Source organism: Pseudorca crassidens, chromosome 17 (assembly GCF_039906515.1).
Source record: "Pseudorca crassidens isolate mPseCra1 chromosome 17, mPseCra1.hap1, whole genome shotgun sequence".
Classification (NCBI taxonomy): Eukaryota; Metazoa; Chordata; class Mammalia; order Artiodactyla; family Delphinidae; genus Pseudorca; species Pseudorca crassidens.
Window position 1 is genome coordinate 77,933,399 of NC_090312.1, and position 17,206 is coordinate 77,950,604.

General features: G+C 42.6%; 1 protein-coding gene across 1 annotated transcript in view; it reads right to left on the reverse strand.

Annotated features, from left to right (window-relative positions):
• The window catches only part of RAB2A (RAB2A, member RAS oncogene family), a 76,005-nt gene extending 63,180 nt beyond the window's left edge, over positions 1-12,825 (reverse strand). Inside the window, exon 1 of the mRNA XM_067712254.1 lies at positions 12,687-12,825. Within this exon, the coding sequence (XP_067568355.1) occupies positions 12,687-12,732 (46 nt within the window). The 5' untranslated portion in view covers positions 12,733-12,825. The remainder of the gene's footprint in view (positions 1-12,686) is intronic.
• Between the last annotated feature and the right edge of the window lie 4,381 nt (positions 12,826-17,206).

Here is a 17,206-nt window from a genome sequence, read left to right on the forward strand (position 1 = left end):
CCCTCTAGGGTGGGGCAGTCTTGTTCGTTTTTCTAACTCCAGCACAGGAAATGCTCACATAGTATCTTACATTTCTTTAAAAAGAAAAAAAAATTCGAATCCAATCCCCTACTGTTTGCGTAAATACTATCTTCCAAGCCCTAATGTGTCAGTCAAACCTCTGCTTGCACAGCCTCGGTAACAGACCAACTCACCACTTAACACACTCTCTCCATTTCACAGGCAGTCTTCTCTTCCTGGTCCTGGTTCTGTCCGCGAAAAGCCACAAAGGGTAAGTTTAAGTCCTTTTTTATATGACAGTCACCTAAGTATTTGAAGGTCATTATTATATTCTCCTTTGCCTTTTTTTTTTTTGTTGTTAAAATGTTTCGGTTATTTCAACCATTCCTAAAATGTCATGGTTGACAGAGACCCTGACTGGTCTCCGAGCACAGACTCCAACGTGCAGATATCCCTCTGAAATAAGAGTTTCCATAAGCGAATTGCAGTTGAGTCCTGACAGAGTACAACCATTACCTACCTTGTTTGTACATCACACTTCTACTAACCTAGAGCCACATTTATTCCTTCGTTGGCTTTATTACTCATCTGACTCATACTGAATCTAGTCATGTAAAACTTTTTAGGTTTTAGACATATCCTGCTATTTAACCAGGTGACCATCATCTTGTATTTGTATGGTTGTTTTAAACGTAAATATAGGGCTTTCACTTCATTTTTATTAAGTTCCATTTTGCTAAATTTAGCCAATCATTCTGGCTGTCAAGGTTATTTTGGATTCTGTCTGGTGTAATCCACACATCAGCTCTTTCAACCAAAGTGGACTTTATCCAAGCTCTTGCCAATACGAAATATAAAAATCCAGGACTGAATATAGCAGCATGCTCCCTCCAGCTTGCCTACATGGGGAAGTCCTTTATGGATACAGTCATTCAACCAGTTAAAAATCCACTTTTTAGCTGCAAAACCAGAAGAATTTCTTCACCCCATACCAAAGGTTATCCTGAAAAAGTGTAACAAATACCTTCCTTAAAGGACTGGTGAATCAACTCACCAGGCACACAACTACTACTGCTTTAACTTGTAACTAATTTCCCTATTTATTAATCTTTGTATCAAGTAAAGCTTTGAGTGTAAGTGATTTTGGACACATGTACTTTTACTTTGCCCTTTGAAACGGTTTAAACTGAAACAACAATACTTCGTCCAAAGAGATAAGAAGATAACCTTTGATCAACAGATTCATTTATACTGAAGACTTCTGTAGATCCACAGAACTGCCTCTTTCCAAAAGGGTTCAAAATTGAGAGAAAGCATTCAAGAGGTACATCAAGGTACCAAGAGTGAGTGTAGGAGCCCACTATCAGCCTTATCACCTCCTTCCTGAAGACCGCTGAAAAAGAACACCTCCTACCTGATATTCTTCTCAATCTCAAGTGGCTCATGAGGACATCTGAGCTTGGAAAAGACGTTTTCTTTTATGCAGTCCAGAAAGAATTTCAGGATCAAAGAACTGCCATTTTGCAGGTTAACATGTGCTCTTGCTTCCTTCAACTCAAGTAACTACAGTTTGAGGTCAGCATGGTGAACAGCTTTTTCTATAGGCAAGACCTCCCAAACTAACTAAATTTTAGGGTACTCAACAAATTAGAAAAAATTATCTCTAAAATATTGCTATTAATGAAGCACTTTGCAGCTTAAAGGCATCTGTGCACAATGTTTATTTCAAACTCACAAGAAAATCCTGTGAAGTAGCTAAGCCAGACATTACTACTAACTTTTTCTAGATGAGAAAACTGAAGTTGAAGACGTCTGAACTTTACCAAGGGACAAGTAAGCAGAGGAGCTGTAATATTCTAATTACAAATACCAGGCTCTTAGACAATTTTCAAGAGTGCTGTCTAAGCTAAAATACCCAGAAAGGACTTAGAATAATATATTGTTTGCCTTCTAGATGCATAGTAGTTATTGCTAAAGGTGGACAAATGCTAAAGGGGGAGCCATCCATCAATGTTAATAATGCTGGAGGCCACAGAGCAAGCATAAAGGCACCACTTACACTGATTTATCAACTGTAAATAAACAAAGGGAAACAAATCACTGACACTTGCGTTTCAAAGACAGCTACAAAGTTGGGAAAAAAACCAAAAACCAGCGCTAGAGCACTGGTGAATAACCCTATAGAGTGCACTAGCCGGTACTTTACACATTTTACAAAGAGAAAACTCAGGAATCTAAATTAATTGTTCACCTGCACAAATGAGAGTTATTGGCAGGTATCCTCTTTTCACATTGCCCTATAAGGAGCAGGTGACACTATACATGCTTGGGAAATCTGACCACCATACTGCTTCCTGTGTGGGACAAGTGCTGCCTCTCCCAAAAGCCCATGGCAAAGGGGCATGCCTGTGACCTATGCCCTGATCCCTGCGAATGGCTGAACCAGGCTGGTGCCTAATAGTAGATAAAAATTCAAATTCCCCAATGATTAAATTCTCCTAGTAAAAGACAGCCTCTCAGATTGAATTTTTTAAAAATATATCACTGGGCTATATAAAAAACAGGTTTAAAAAAAGTGACATAGGGCTTCCCTGGTGGCACAGTGGTTAAGAATCCACCGGCCAATGCAGGGGACACAGGTTCAAGCCCTGGTCTGGGAAGATCCCACATGCCATGGAGCAACTAAGCCTGTGCGCCACAACTACTGAGCCTGCACTCTACAGCCTGCGAGCCACAACTACTGAGCCCGTGTGCCACAACTACTGCAGCCCACGCACCTAGAGCCCGTGCTCCACAAGAAGCCACCACGACGAAGAGTAGCCTCCGCTCGCCACAACCAGAGAAAAGCTTGTGCGCAGCAAAGAAGACCCACGCAGCCAAAAATAAAATAAATAAAAATAAAATACTTAAAAAATTTTTTTAAAAAAGTGACATAGTAGGGCTGAAACAAAAATTAGAGTTGACTGATAACTACTCTGGAGAGTGATTCAGATTAGCTGGTAGAGCTGAAGAGGGGCACCCATTCCACCCACAGTTCCACTTGAAGGTGTATCTCCAGAACTCAGCACATGTGCTCTAGGAGCAGGCATGAGAATAACCCATGCAGTGCTATCTTTTAGAATGCAACGGAATATAAAGAAAACTAAACTGATCAAGCAATAAATACCAACAAAATAGAGCAAAATATATTAATATAGATAAAGCCCTGAAAATAATGTTGAACAAAACAGTTTCAGAGCAAGTACAGTAAAATTCCATTAATATGAAGTTGAAAAAAATACAAAAAAGTACTGTGCATTGTTTATAGGTACATACATATATACATATGTAGTAATCATTTGGAAACTTTCATAGGAATAATAAACACCAAATTCAGGAGACTGGTTACCTCTAGGGACAAAGAGGTGAAGCACATACAATGGGCTTCAACTGTATCTGTAATGTTTCCTAAACAAAACAAAACAAACAAAATACCTCATTCCAAAAGAAAAAGGAGAGAGGATAAAATAAGTATACACTAGGCAAATATGAACAAAAAGTTAATATTTAAAATTAATATCAAATACTTGAATACTAAAAAGCATACTACCAAATACACAACATGTAAAATTATAGGGGAACTTAAATAACAAAGGAATAATTAACTTTTCAGCGAGATATAATGCCCATACACACCTTACAAATTAGCCCTCAAGTTCACTGGGGGTGGGGGTGGTGGTGGAATCAATTTGATAAAAACTACAAAACAAACAAAAAATCCCCCAAACTCACCCAACCATCGTAATAAGAGATATTTACATCTCGCCCCCAAATTCAAAAGACTATGAGGAATACAGAAGGTGTGACACACACAACTAGCAGGACTGCTCTGATGGACACGTATGGAGCCCTGAACCCACCACACACCCAAGAATATACTTTTCCAGCGCACATGCGACATATACAAACAGTGACCAAGTACCTGGCTACAAAATTAGTCTCAAATACTGAAGAATCAATATACACAGTCTGTATTACTTAAGCGAAATAAAGTCAGAAACTAATAATGAAAAAATATTGTTTTTTAAAAGAAGAGAGAAAAAGAAAAAATATGTTTAAAACAAAAAACACATTCCTAATTATCTTAAGGCTTAAAAGAGAAGCCATGAGAGGAAAACAAAGATTTCAGAGTGTCCAGTTCCCCAAGACTTGATCACAGTTTTTCTTGGATTCCTCAGCACTCTTCAAATTCTTATCAAAACCTCTCTTCTTCAGCTAGCTGGAGGAGGCTTTTGTTCTTCTCAATCAAATGGGTCCTTCCTAGAACAAAATCAGTCCTTCTACATCATTAGTGGATTGGATGGGCATATAGGCTACATTAAGCAAAGCCGATAAAAATAGACGCTTAATAAAATGAATCTTGCTAAACAATTTTGAATCTTGTTAAAAAAATGTTGATAAAGGAACCTTCCATAAAACATCTAGTGGCAAACAAATATGGTAAGTACAAAAAAACACCAACGTAGGCTAGGAAAGCAACAATTCGAGTCAAGGATGGCAAACTCTTTAAAGTATCAGCTGGCCATAAATGAGCAAGCTAAGCAGGGAAGTGGAAAAAAAAAAAAAAAAGAAAAAAATCACCACATTAGGACACATGCAGGGCGAAAGAAATTACTTCTGTTATGAACAGCATTAGTCAAACACTATACAGCACTGGTCAAGTTTGGGTTAGTTTTTCAAATGTATATGGGGAAATTACTGAAACATTCAAAGAAGCAGAATAAAAAATGAGGATGAAATATTAACCATTTCTTGAGTCAGTGTTACACATATTATCTCATTTATTCATTCCATTTTATAGATGAGGACCCCGCGACTCAGAGACTGAAGAGGTTGCCCAAGCTCACAGAGCTTGTGAGGAGCAGAGAACAGACTTTATTCTTTTTTTACATAGAATAGTTCTGCCCTGTTTTGAAGAGTGGAGGTGGCTTCTGTTTTAGTAAAGGGAATTGAGGGACTGTGTACTCTCACGTCAACTCAACAGACCAAGCAGTTGGTAAGCCAACACAAGAGCCGTGACATGGAATTTGTGGGAATCAAGAAATGCATATGGGAGATGCATACGGGAGAGAGAGCATGGACTCTGGAGTCAGAAGGACCTGGGTTCAAATTCCAGCTTGGCCACTTAATGGCTGTGTGATAGGACAATAAGTCTCCCTTTCCTCACCTGTAAAATGGAGCCTTCCTCACGGATATTACTGTTCAGATTCATTGAGTTATACCACTAGAAAAGGCCCTATGTGTATAAATATATTACTTGTATATTTACATTTTTCACTACTTTACACTGTATTCTTTTTAAGAAGAATCAGAAGAAAATGCCTTTCAAGACTCAATTAAGGAATAAGTATATGAATGCACGTACTTTTAAAAATGGATACTATAATTAAGGTAAATGAAAACAGGGTTCTCTGCACAGCTTAGTACTAAGTACAGTGCCCACTTCAAAAAGGTATACACAACACGGGTATTTACTGTTTCTACCCACTGCTTCTCCTCAGCCTGCTGTGGTAGGCAGAAAAATGCCCCACCCCCAAAGACATACACACCCTAATCCCCGGAACCTGTGAATGTGCTACCCTACATGACAAGAGGGACCTTGCAGATTAAGATTACAGATCTCGAGATGGGAGATTATCCTGGATTATCCAGGTAAACCCAATCTAAGTATATGAGTCTTTAAAAGCACAAAACCTTTCCCAGCTTCAATCAGATATGGGATGACTCAAGAAGAGTCAGAAAGATGTGACATAGGACTTCCCTGGTGGTGCGGTGGTTAAGAATCCGCCTGCCAACGCAGGAGACACGGGTTCGAGCCCCGCCACAACTACTGAGCCCTCGTGTCACAAATACTGAAGCCCGTGCGCCTAGAGTCCGTGCTCCACAACAAGAGAAGCCACCGCAATGAGAAACCCGCACACTGCAATGAAGAGTATCCCAGGCTCGCAACAACTAGAGGAAGCCTGCGCGCAGCAACAATGACCCAACACAGCCAAAAAAAAAAGATGTGACATAAAAGGACTTGATCCACTGTTGCTCGCTTTGAAGATGAAGGAAGGGGGTCATGGGCCAAATCATGTGACGATGTGGGTAGACGCTGGAAGCCGGGAGGAGATGACAGCCAGCAAGAAAATGGACATCTCAGCATGGAACTCTATCCCTACCAACACCCTGAATCAGCAAGGACCCTCCAGAAGGGTACCCAGCCCTGCCAAAACCTTGATGTTAGCCCAGTGCAACACACATCAGACTACTGATATGTACATGAACTTATGTAGAGCTTCAGAACTCTAAGATAATAAATTTGCATTGTTTGAGCTGCTAAGAATATGGTGGTTTGTTACATTAGCAACATGAAACTAATACGCTCTCTCTTACTTGCATTAAAAAAACTGTAAAAAATTTTTATGTAAGTGCCCTTAAATCCTTTCTGAAACAAGGACAAATAAATTGGCCAATGCATGCAGCCTAACCAGCAGAGGCTACCTAGCACACATTCATCGTTTTCTGAGGCACTAACTCTGTGCCAGGCACAGTCTTGCCTTCAAGAACTACACTCAGCGTCATCCATCAATATTCATTTTCTCCCTCAGATTTGACCAGAAACACAAGTAACTGTCAGCTACCCCTGAAAAATGGCAACATTTTCAAGACAGAACTGGAGAAACTCAGAGTTACATCATAGCTATGAAAAGCAGAAGAGGTGGGGAGAGGGAAGAAACAGTTTGCCCCAAAGGACATAGCTCAGTTTCTTCATCTATGAAATGGTAACCTCACACATACCAGTTGAAGGACTGAAAGATAAAAAGCTTTTGATATTGTGTATGAACTATAAAAAGTGTGGAGAATCCCTCATAAGAATCTACTAGGTAGACAGAGTGCCAAGAACTAACGTAATGGAGAATTCCATATAAATTCACCCTGGATATGCCTTAGGGATTACTTCAACAGAATCCCAGAAAGCAGAAAATCTTACAGTTTTAGAAAAGAATCAATTTTAGAAAAACAGGCAAAAAGGCTCATAATTGACAAGGAGAGGAATGTCACAGTACCACTACAAACAATGCTTTTAAAAAACAGATGTCCAGGACTCACTGCAGATCTACTAAAACAGCATCTCCAAGGACGAGACCCAAGTCGTTTGAGTTGAGAAACACCACAGGAATGAAAGGGGGTGTCTACGGGTGTATATAGCAGAGGGAATCTAGCATCTTTTTGCCAGGTGTCCTTTATTTACAAGTGAAGAATAACAGCTAGAATGTGGAGTATTTTCAAACCAGCAAATAAACGAGGCTGATGAAATCAAATGGGGAAGTTTCACAGAAAACAAAAAGTCAGAAAGAGGGACAAGGGCGGTATGTGGTTGCATCTCTTGTGGCAAAGGACACAGCCTCCCAGACTGAGGATGAGCAGAGAATAACAAAATGGAGCAAGCACAGCTGGGCCAGAGTGAGAGGGAAAAACAGCTAAGCTGGCAAAATCAGGATCTGCTCAAGTGAAACAGCAAAATTACTGGCTACCACAAGAGGAGGAGAGCTGTCGAGATGACATGGGGGAGGGGGAGCAGTGGGGGAGATAAAGGAGAAAATTAATTTCAGGTTGGCGCAGGAATGGAGCGCGGGCATAAAGGACGAGAGCACTAGCTAGAAGAGCGAGGGCCACAACTGGAGATGAGGACGCAGGTTCACCAGGAGAGAAGGGGAAAAAGGAATGAGAACAATAGGGCCACGGCCTCCCCGCTTCACTAGAAAGTCTCAGGAGCAATATAAATATTAGGGGAAGCAAGCAGGACATAAACGGTCTAGGAGAGAAGGAGAAAGAGAAAGGGCAGTCAAAAATCCTGAAAGACTACAAACAACATGCATAAAGCAAAAACTTCAAGGAAATTCTAGATGATGTTAAAATGTATGTTTCAGGCACATTTTAGCTCTCTCATTTAATAAAACAACTAAACACATCTAAAAACAGGCAAAACTAAACAATATAGTTTAGGGATGTGTAAATGATACAACTGTGAAGAAAAGCTAGGGAAGGAATAATACAGAATTCAGGCTAGTGGAAGCCTGGCGGAGAGGTATACGATGAGGCTCTGTATTTCTCTGGAATGGGTGTTTGATTCAATACTACTCTTTAAAGTGTGTAAACATATAACATGCATATGTTTTTATATGCATGATATATTTCATAATTTAAAAAAAACTTCAGTGGAATTTTTCTTCCTCCCAATTTCCCAGTTTGTTTTCCTACGTTTGTTTTCCAAAATAATCTAACAAACTTGCTCATATAATTATATAAAATGATTAGCGAGTGTTTCTGGCCTCAGATTTTGTAACAGGAAGCTGCACCTCAGGTCTAGTGAATCAAAATCGCTGAGAGTTGGGCCACTGAATCCTTCAAAAAAAAGAATGAAACCAACACCCTAGGTGACTCACAAGAATCTAAAGAAACTCAAGTTTGAGTCTCCCACAGGAAGAGGTCTTCTTTCTGTTACAGCCCTAAAGCTCTGGAGAATCAAATGCCATTCCTTCCCCAAGTTCTCTGGGATTTTGCTCCTGCCCTCTCTCTAGTATTTTCAAACTTTCAACCTCAAGTCTCCCCTATCCTAATACACACACACACACACCAGCCAACTTGATCCTGCAGCCAACTCTAAACTCACTCTTTCCTTCTCTTTCACACTCAAAGTTTTCTAAAATGGCCCACAGTATGGCTCTGTTTTTAACTTCCCAATATCACTCTCTCTTTTAAAACCATCATTGATTGAGCTGCAAACATGTACTTCCAATTACCTACTAGACATTTCCCCTTTGCTCACCTGGCAAATCCTTATGCATTCTAATTTCAGCTCAAATATCACCTCCCAGGTAAAGCCCTGCAGCACCTCCCCCAAGCGCCCATCCACTCACCTATTAAACATTTCTGATACAGAATGCCTACCCTTACTTTTAAGACAAAGCCAAAAACTTTCCAAACAAACAAAAAAATTAAGATGCACGTAGTAAAGGTGGTCAAAAGGTACAAACTTCTAGGTATAAGATAAACAACGCCTGTGGATGTAATGTATGGCATGATGAGCATAGTTAACAACAGTGTATTGAAGAGCTGAAAGTTAAGAGAGTATATCTTAAAGGTCTCATCAGAAGAAAAAAAACCTTTCAAACTATGTGTGGTGATGGATGTTAACTAAACTTATTGTGGTAATCATTTCACAATACATACGTTTATCAAATCATTAGGCTGTGTTCCTGAAACTAATACAATGCTATACGTCAATTATATCTCAAATTAGAAAATGCATTCAGATGATATGATAATGTGTGACCAGGCTGGTCTCGTTTATTTACTTATATAGCACTTGTCCCTGAAAGAGTTTAAGCAAAAACAAAAACAAGCCAACCAAACCAAACGGTGGAGGTGGGCAGAGAAGGAGGAAGAGTGGAGGTGACCGGCACCAGGCGACAGGGACGGCACCAGGCGACAGGGACGGGTGGGGTTTGTTATCATCTTAAAAGAATGAACGAATAGGAGTTGCTCAGGTGAAAAAGTTCTGACCTAACCTGTCTTTTCACTTTGGCTGGGAGTGGGGCTTTGGGGAGTGGAGCACAGTAAGAAAGGGTATTTCAGACAGAACACAACCAGGTTTGTGCTTTTCTGTGCCTAGCTGAAAGGCAGGAAAGGGGAGGGAGGGTTAGTGATGAGATTAAAATGGAAGGCAGACGTCAGAATTTTAGAAGCAACAATTATAGGTTTACTACAATTTTTCTCTCCCTCTATACTTTATAATTATCTGCTTATAATATTAGTCCAGGCTTGTTAAAAGCTAATTTCCACTTTATATCTAGGTTTAAATGACACATTTTCCTAAACAATTTTTCAGGAACAAGACATTACCAATGAAAAATTGTAAAGCTATATTTTAACTACATTTGGCCATGCAGTAAGAAAACGAACATTTCAACAGTATCATGATCATGTAAAACATTTTAAAAGTCTCTTCTGTGAAAGAGGGAACTCTGGAAAGGAAAATGTGTGCGGTACTTCCACATTTGTCCTCATTTTAGCTCTCTACTGAGAGAAGGGAAGGCTAATAATGATTGCTTCACAGGCTAGGGAAAGGGAGAATCAGGAAAAACAGTGATTTCCTTCTTTCTAAAATGCATATTTTTCACACTATGACTTTTTTAAAAATCAGGATGGATTTCCCACTACTGATTACTGATCATTTTTTTGTGTGTGGGGAGGGCCACATTAAGTGGACCTTACAACTACGGGTATACTTTGAATTAAGAAAACATAGTAAAGGATTTTGGCCAAAGTTAATGATAGTAGTAAGAAAGTGGCAGAATTGGACTAAAAAATTCTTCTGTCAAGTTATTAATGTATATTAGTAGGAACATTATGGCCTGTTTGGCTGTTCTTTCATCAATTTAATTAAATGTATGGAGCCTACCGTCCATCTTCTACAGGCTCTTCCTGGAATACAAAACCATACAAAACACCTTTTCTGCCCTCAAGAGGTATATAAGCAATTATAGATGTCTACACAAGTGTCTACAGAACAGTCAGGAATTAATATCAGAAGAACAATACAAAGTGGGATACATCCAGATAAGGAGTGGTGGTCACTTCCAGCCAGGATACCAGGAAGGCCTGACACATCAAAATAACTTAATAAACATTGACTCTGAAAGATTACAAAAGACTCAAGTGAGACTTTGAGGAATGAAAGAATTTCGACAGAGAGGCACTCCAAGCAGAGAGGGTAGCAGAGACCAGGAAAAAGCACAGGGCCTCACTGGCAGGAGGAAAGTGGAGACTCGCGAATACTGGGAACGAAGGCTAGAGAAGTTAAACACGGGCTAAAATATGGAGTCCCCTGAAGGTCAAACTAAAGAACGTGAACAGAGGAACAGCCTCCGAACAGCTGTGTTTGGGGAAGGTTAGTCTGACAGTCAACTATACCACCTGAGCTGGAGTGGGGTGAAAGCAAATGCTGTGGACAGTCCAGGGTCAACTGCTCAGTGCCGGAACTAGGTGGTAACGGTAGCAATGGCAAGAAAGAATGTCGTCCCTTTGAACCGCCAGGGGACTGTTTTTGCATGAGGGCAAATTCCAAAAGAAGGGAGCACCGCCTTGTGAATATTTGTAGCCCCACTACTCCCAGTACAATACTTTACCCACAGCAGATGCTTGGTAAGTAAGCTGAACGAAGGCAACCTGTAAAGGCTAATCTGAAGCGTCACTACTGCTTCACGTCCATAATCACTCTTCTCTCTACTTCTCAAACCCACTCATATAGCTGTTAACGTGAACTCCCTCTTCCAATCTCAGTGTTACAGCCTCAATCAAAATTTGCCAGTAGGCTTTAGAACCCCACTTCCTTCAAGTATGCCACAACATTTAAAAAAGCATATAGACACACTATGAACATGTGCAAAACACTGCTTTATCCAGGATTTTACGCAGAAAACTATCCCGTTTCCACATGCACACCAAAAAGCCTTGCTGAAAGACTGTTTACAGCAGAACGTTTTTCTTTTAGGCAGCAATCAACATGCTTCTTGTGCTACTTATTCAATCTGCCATATCACTAGTGCAACCACAAGCTGCTGCTTACATTTCCAAAGTTGTGCAAAGGGTCCAAAGTTGTGCAAGAGTCATCACTGCAACCAGACTCCGGTATATTAATAGTTATAACACCTGAACAAGTCTTAGTTTTATTATCAGATTCAAAGTAATGCCAAGAAATCGCAGATATTAAAAATATTTTCAACGAGTTTGACTACTTTATCTGCGAAATACAATGGAATGTTATCTTCAGTGCAAATAACTGTATTTCTTTCTGCTTCGAATGGACATCAGGTCACCTGATAACTGGCAGTTGTGAGCCTGGATTTGATGTATCGAAAAAACCAAAGTGTCCCCAACACACACACACACACACGCGCGCCAGCGCACACCAAGAGCGCTGAACGCCTTGCATTACTATCAAAGAACCTCAAGTTTACACGTGGCAGAAGTCGACAGAACTCTTTCATGCTTTAATGACCTCGAAAGGGCCCAGGCGTCAAGTAACGGGATGTGACTTACTCTGACTTGGGAGTTGAGTGATAAAACTACATACCTATGTTACTACTATTATTATTTTTTAGAGGTTTCTGTCTGTCCTCAGCTGGCTGTCCCACGCCAGCAAGCGCTCTGCCCGGGCCTCGGCAGGTGCGTGTGGGTCAGGAAGCCCAAGGTCCTCCTCCCATCACCGTCTGCTCTCCTCGGCCCCGCTTTCCTCTCTCGGGGGCGGCGAAGAGGCCCAAGGCGAGGGGCCCGGGGCAGGGCGTGCGATCCTCAGAGCCAGGCTCTGACGGCCCCGGGCTGGGCCGGCCCTCCTCTCATACACTCCCCCAGATCGCGCGTCGAAACGGCGGCCGCGGCCCCCAGCTGCAGGGCCGGGGCCGGGGCGGCGGGCCGGGCCGGCCAGGCCAGGCCGCGGCCTCTCGCAGTGCCCACGTCACCAGCTCCAGCACTGCGGAAATGGAGCGGCGCGGCCGGGGGGGAGGCGCCCGGCGGCGGCAGCTCCCGCGCCGCGGCCAGACGCCGTGTGCCCCCCAGCCCCGGCCCGGAGACCGCCGACCCCCGCCCGCCGCGCTCACCTGTGTCGCCGATGATAATGTACTTGAAAAGATAGGCGTACGCCATGGCCGCGGCCGCTCGGTGCCAGGGCACGCGGCTCCTCCTCCTGCTTCTGCTCCTCCTCCTCCGCGCCCCTCACCCCGGCGCCGCTCGGCCTCGAAACGCCAGGCCCCGCCCGCCGCAGCCGCCGCCGTCGTCGTCAGCCTCCGGGAGTGAGGGGCCGAGAGGAAGCGGGACAAATTGACACCCTCTGAGCCAAGGGAGACAGCGCCCAGCGGAGCCCAGCTGAACAATAACAGCCGCCGCGGCGCCTCCGCCCCGCCTCCGCGCCGACCCGGAAGTGCTGCTGCCGCCGGCGCCGCCGCCGGGGGAAAGGGGAGGAGCCCCGCACGCCGGCAGCGCCACGCCGGCTGGAGCCCCGCCCAGCCAGAGCCCCGCCCCGCCTCGCCTCGCCGGAGACCTCCCCGGTGCAGCGTCGGCCGCTGCTGTCGGCCCCGTCGGCCCAGAGCCAGGCGGGGCCGGGCGCTGGTCTTGCCGGCACCTTTGAGCGGCGGGCTCCGGCGGCCGGGAGACGCTGGGGCAGGGGAGGGGCCTTGCGGCTCCGTCGCCGCGACGCGAGCGGAGCCGCGTCCTTCCGCCCTGCGGTGGAGACGCGGGACACGTGGGGGGAAGGCGGAGGTCGCGTTCGGCGCAGGGCCTGCCCTGGGCTCGTGACAAGGTGTTCGAAAATGATGGAGCCTCTCGGGGCGGGGTTGGAGGGCGAGGCTGTATCTGTGGTGCGGGACGGGGCTTTGACAGGGAAAATGGAAGTGTTTGTAAATTCGAAACCCTAAGTTAGGGAATATGCGGTAAACCATGATATGCACCTGCGGTGGAATACTATGCGGTCTTAAAAAAAAAAGCCTGACTTAACGTTACGCAAAAACAAGGCACAGGACTCAGTGTATAAATATACATTTATGTTATATATATTATTTATATATACAACTATCTTATATATAGTAAGTGATACATAAATTACATTTGTATGTTTATAAGCTATATTTTATTGTTATATAAATAACTTTTTATTTTACCGTTGTGTAGAAAAATGACAGGAATATACTTAAAGACCCATACATAGTACGTAGTCAATCTGAAAGGACACACCTGGGACCAGGGGAAGGAAGGGATGGGATTGGAGGGAATATCTACTTTTCACTGAATTTTTCAAGGGCAGTTTGAAATTTTGCAGTGTTCATGAATAACCTATTGAAAAATGCACTTAAAGGAAAAAAAGTAACTTTTTTGTTTATTCAACTAACACTTTAAGTACATACTATATTGCATGCACTGCTAGGCCCTGGAACTAAAGGCAGACACTGTTCTAAAGGAGCACACAGATTTTGGAAGAGGAGATGCAAGACAGAGTTAAAAGTGTCAGGATAGGTTATCTAGAGAAGATGATGTCTGACCCAGAAATATGAATGAAGAGTTTGTCAAGAGGACAGAAGGTGGGGGAAGGGAACTGAAGTTTAGGCGCAAGAAACAATGTGCAAAGGTCCTGGATCTGTTCAGGGAATATGAAGTTGCATAAGGAAGCTTATTTGCTAACCCATAGCCTCTAATGTTGGCAGTGGAAGGAGAGCCATTGCTAGGGCAGAAGTGACTGGGGTTTAGTGGCTCTGGTTCCTGTTGCCTAATATTTTCCTCTCCCTTTTAGGATCTGTCATTCTACCGAAACCTTCATGCTGGGCTGGCAGTACTTCGTTGCTACATGGTTTGAATGGCCTTTCCAAATGTCAACTCACAGGTTTGTGTTCGTTTGTTTGTTTTTACTGTTTGGAGGGGATTTTCAGAGACAGCACACAAAAATTTGATGTGAAAAATTACCAGGAATTGCATAATCTAGTTCACCCATCTTTAGTTTGGGGGTGGAGAAGTCCCTTCTTAGGCCTGCCATGTTCCAAAGGCCGTTTTGTCCCTCCCATCTGAGTGCCTTCACTCAAGTCTTTCCTGGTGATAGACATGTAGAAAGTTCCCTCCTTCCAGGAGAAACTCAATTTCTTACTACTCTCAGCGGTATGCCCTTTACACATAGCCTGAACAGGACAACTCTGTGGGGATGTTCCACGAAAGCCTAGCATCCTTACGATCAGAAGCATTCCCATACTGTTAGAGGAGAACTGTGGGAGAAGTCACTGGTGCCAGGTCATGCACGGGCTTGTTGCCATGTCAGGATGCATGCGGCACTTTACCCAGTGGACACGGAAACTGAGAAGAGAAAGGTCAGAACTGAATGTAAAAAATTATAGAAAAGGATACGTATAGAGCTTTACAGGCAATGCAGTGTAAAGAGAACTTAGGAAACCTGCTTTTGATCTTGGTCTTACCACAAACTGGTTGGATGATGGTTGCAAATCTTTTGGCCTCCTAGAGCTTTGACACACTCATTGATAAAGCAACGGAGTTAAGTGTTACCTGAAAGGTCTATTCCAAGTCTGAAGTCCTTTAATTTTATGTCTGTCCACCTCCAGATCTAAAGCACCTGTAAAGTAGGTGGTAATCTTTCTCTCATGAAAATGTCAGGGCCACAGGAGTCAAGTGTATATGGTTCTTGCACAGAACTGAGAGGTGTTAGTTATTGGTGCGCAGGAATTATAACAATCAGTGGCTTTGAAAAGAGCAAAGACTAGCTTTTCAAGTCCCTCGCTAAGCCTCGGTTTCCTGGTCTGGAAAATGTAGAGAATAACTGCCTCTCAAAGTCAATTTAGGATCAAATGATATAATGTATGTGAAGATATTTTGTAAATTATGAAAAACATATACTTAATGTGTGAAACCCTTAGTGCTGCATAATTTCTAAAAATTACCTCGAAGGAGTTAAGGCCTAATCACTATACAAATTCCTGTTTTAAAGTCAGCTCCTTTTCTGTCTCTATTTTATGTCTCGACGTTTATTTTTTTCTATGTGTAATTCATAATATTTTGTTACATTTTCTCTAAGCCTATATGCTGTCTTAAATTCTCTTTGAAACAAGGTGTAAATAAAACCCACACAAACTTCATTTTAAACACTTTACGTAGCCCCCAAAATCCAAAGACATTTTTTCAAGAAAAACTCCTTGGCAAAAATGACAGAAATAAAACTCTCTTCCCTTAAATTATAGGATACTTCGTGGGATTTTCCATTCTGTTCGATTTTCAGCTATTTCATTCACTTGGGGACGAATTCTGATAACCTCATCTCTCAGTCTTACATCATATGTGGTCTGAAGGTCATAACTGTGAAATTTAAGGATTGTTTAAGGCTACATTCTCCAAGGTCTCCTCATTCAAGTTTTCCATGACATTTTAAAGTAGAGAATTATATTAGACTTTTGAATTTGCTCTTCCCAACCAAACTTTTCATGTGTTTAAATTTTCTCTGGTTTTGATCACTCTCAGACTGTGGGAAGAGAGGTAGTGGGGGAATGGGATGGGAGAAGAGTGGCTTAGAATACTGTAATGCATAGGTTCTTACTTTGGTTCCCATGGTTTCCTTAGCCAGCTCTCGAATGCACTCTGGGAGCCCTGTGATCCTCCAGAAATGATATGCACAATGTTGTATGGATTTGCATATATGTAATTTTATGGGAGAGATCCTCGCACGAGTCCATGACCGAGAAATAATTAAGAACCACTGTGAAATGCTTGCTTTAAGCCATTTCTAAACACCATGACAGAATTAATTTTCCTGCATATACTCATAAGCTCAGTACCAGTTTGGAGGAAGAAAGAACTCCGTTCAACTCCTGAATTCACCCCCTGTCAGATGAGTGATCTTGGATAAATTACTAAACTCTCTAAGCCTTAGATTCCTCATGAGATGACACAAGTGTCTAGCAAAGTGTCAAGCTCTCAGGAGACACTAAGTAAACACTGAAGTCATTTCCCCCTTTCCTTCACCCTCTCCCTGTGTTCCACCTCCAACCTGTCACTAAGAACTGTAGGAGTTAAATGAACCCAACAAAGACGCTCCCTTAAAGGAGATTAGAGTCTCTCTCATGTTAAGTCATGGGTAGTCATTGTAATACATGATGAAATAATTATACAACTCACCATAATGCAGAATCAGTGGGAGCCCTGAGCTTCTTTTCCTGCAACTAGATGGTCCCATCTGGGGTGATGGGAGACAGTGACACCCGAAGTGTGTTGCTTGTGTCCACTCTACTCTGTAACAATCAGCTTACTTGTCACTTGCCACTCACTGATAGGGTTTTGATATATCTGCAAGCAATTGATTTACTATGGTCTCTGTGCAGTCAAACCTCTCTGCTAATGATAACCTGTATATGTAGCTGCTCCCCAGCAGAAGCGGAAGGAGAGCCATCTAAGCTGAGCCTTAAAGGGTCTTATCTTTCATAGTTATTGCTTTACTAGTCATTCCAGATGTATCAGCAGCCCTCTCCACTGTACTTTGTTCACCTTATCCACCTCATCTGCCATTTATGTTCTTGTTGGGTAACACACTTAGTATTCCCTCTCTTACTTTTCTACTCATGACTGATTTCTGACCACT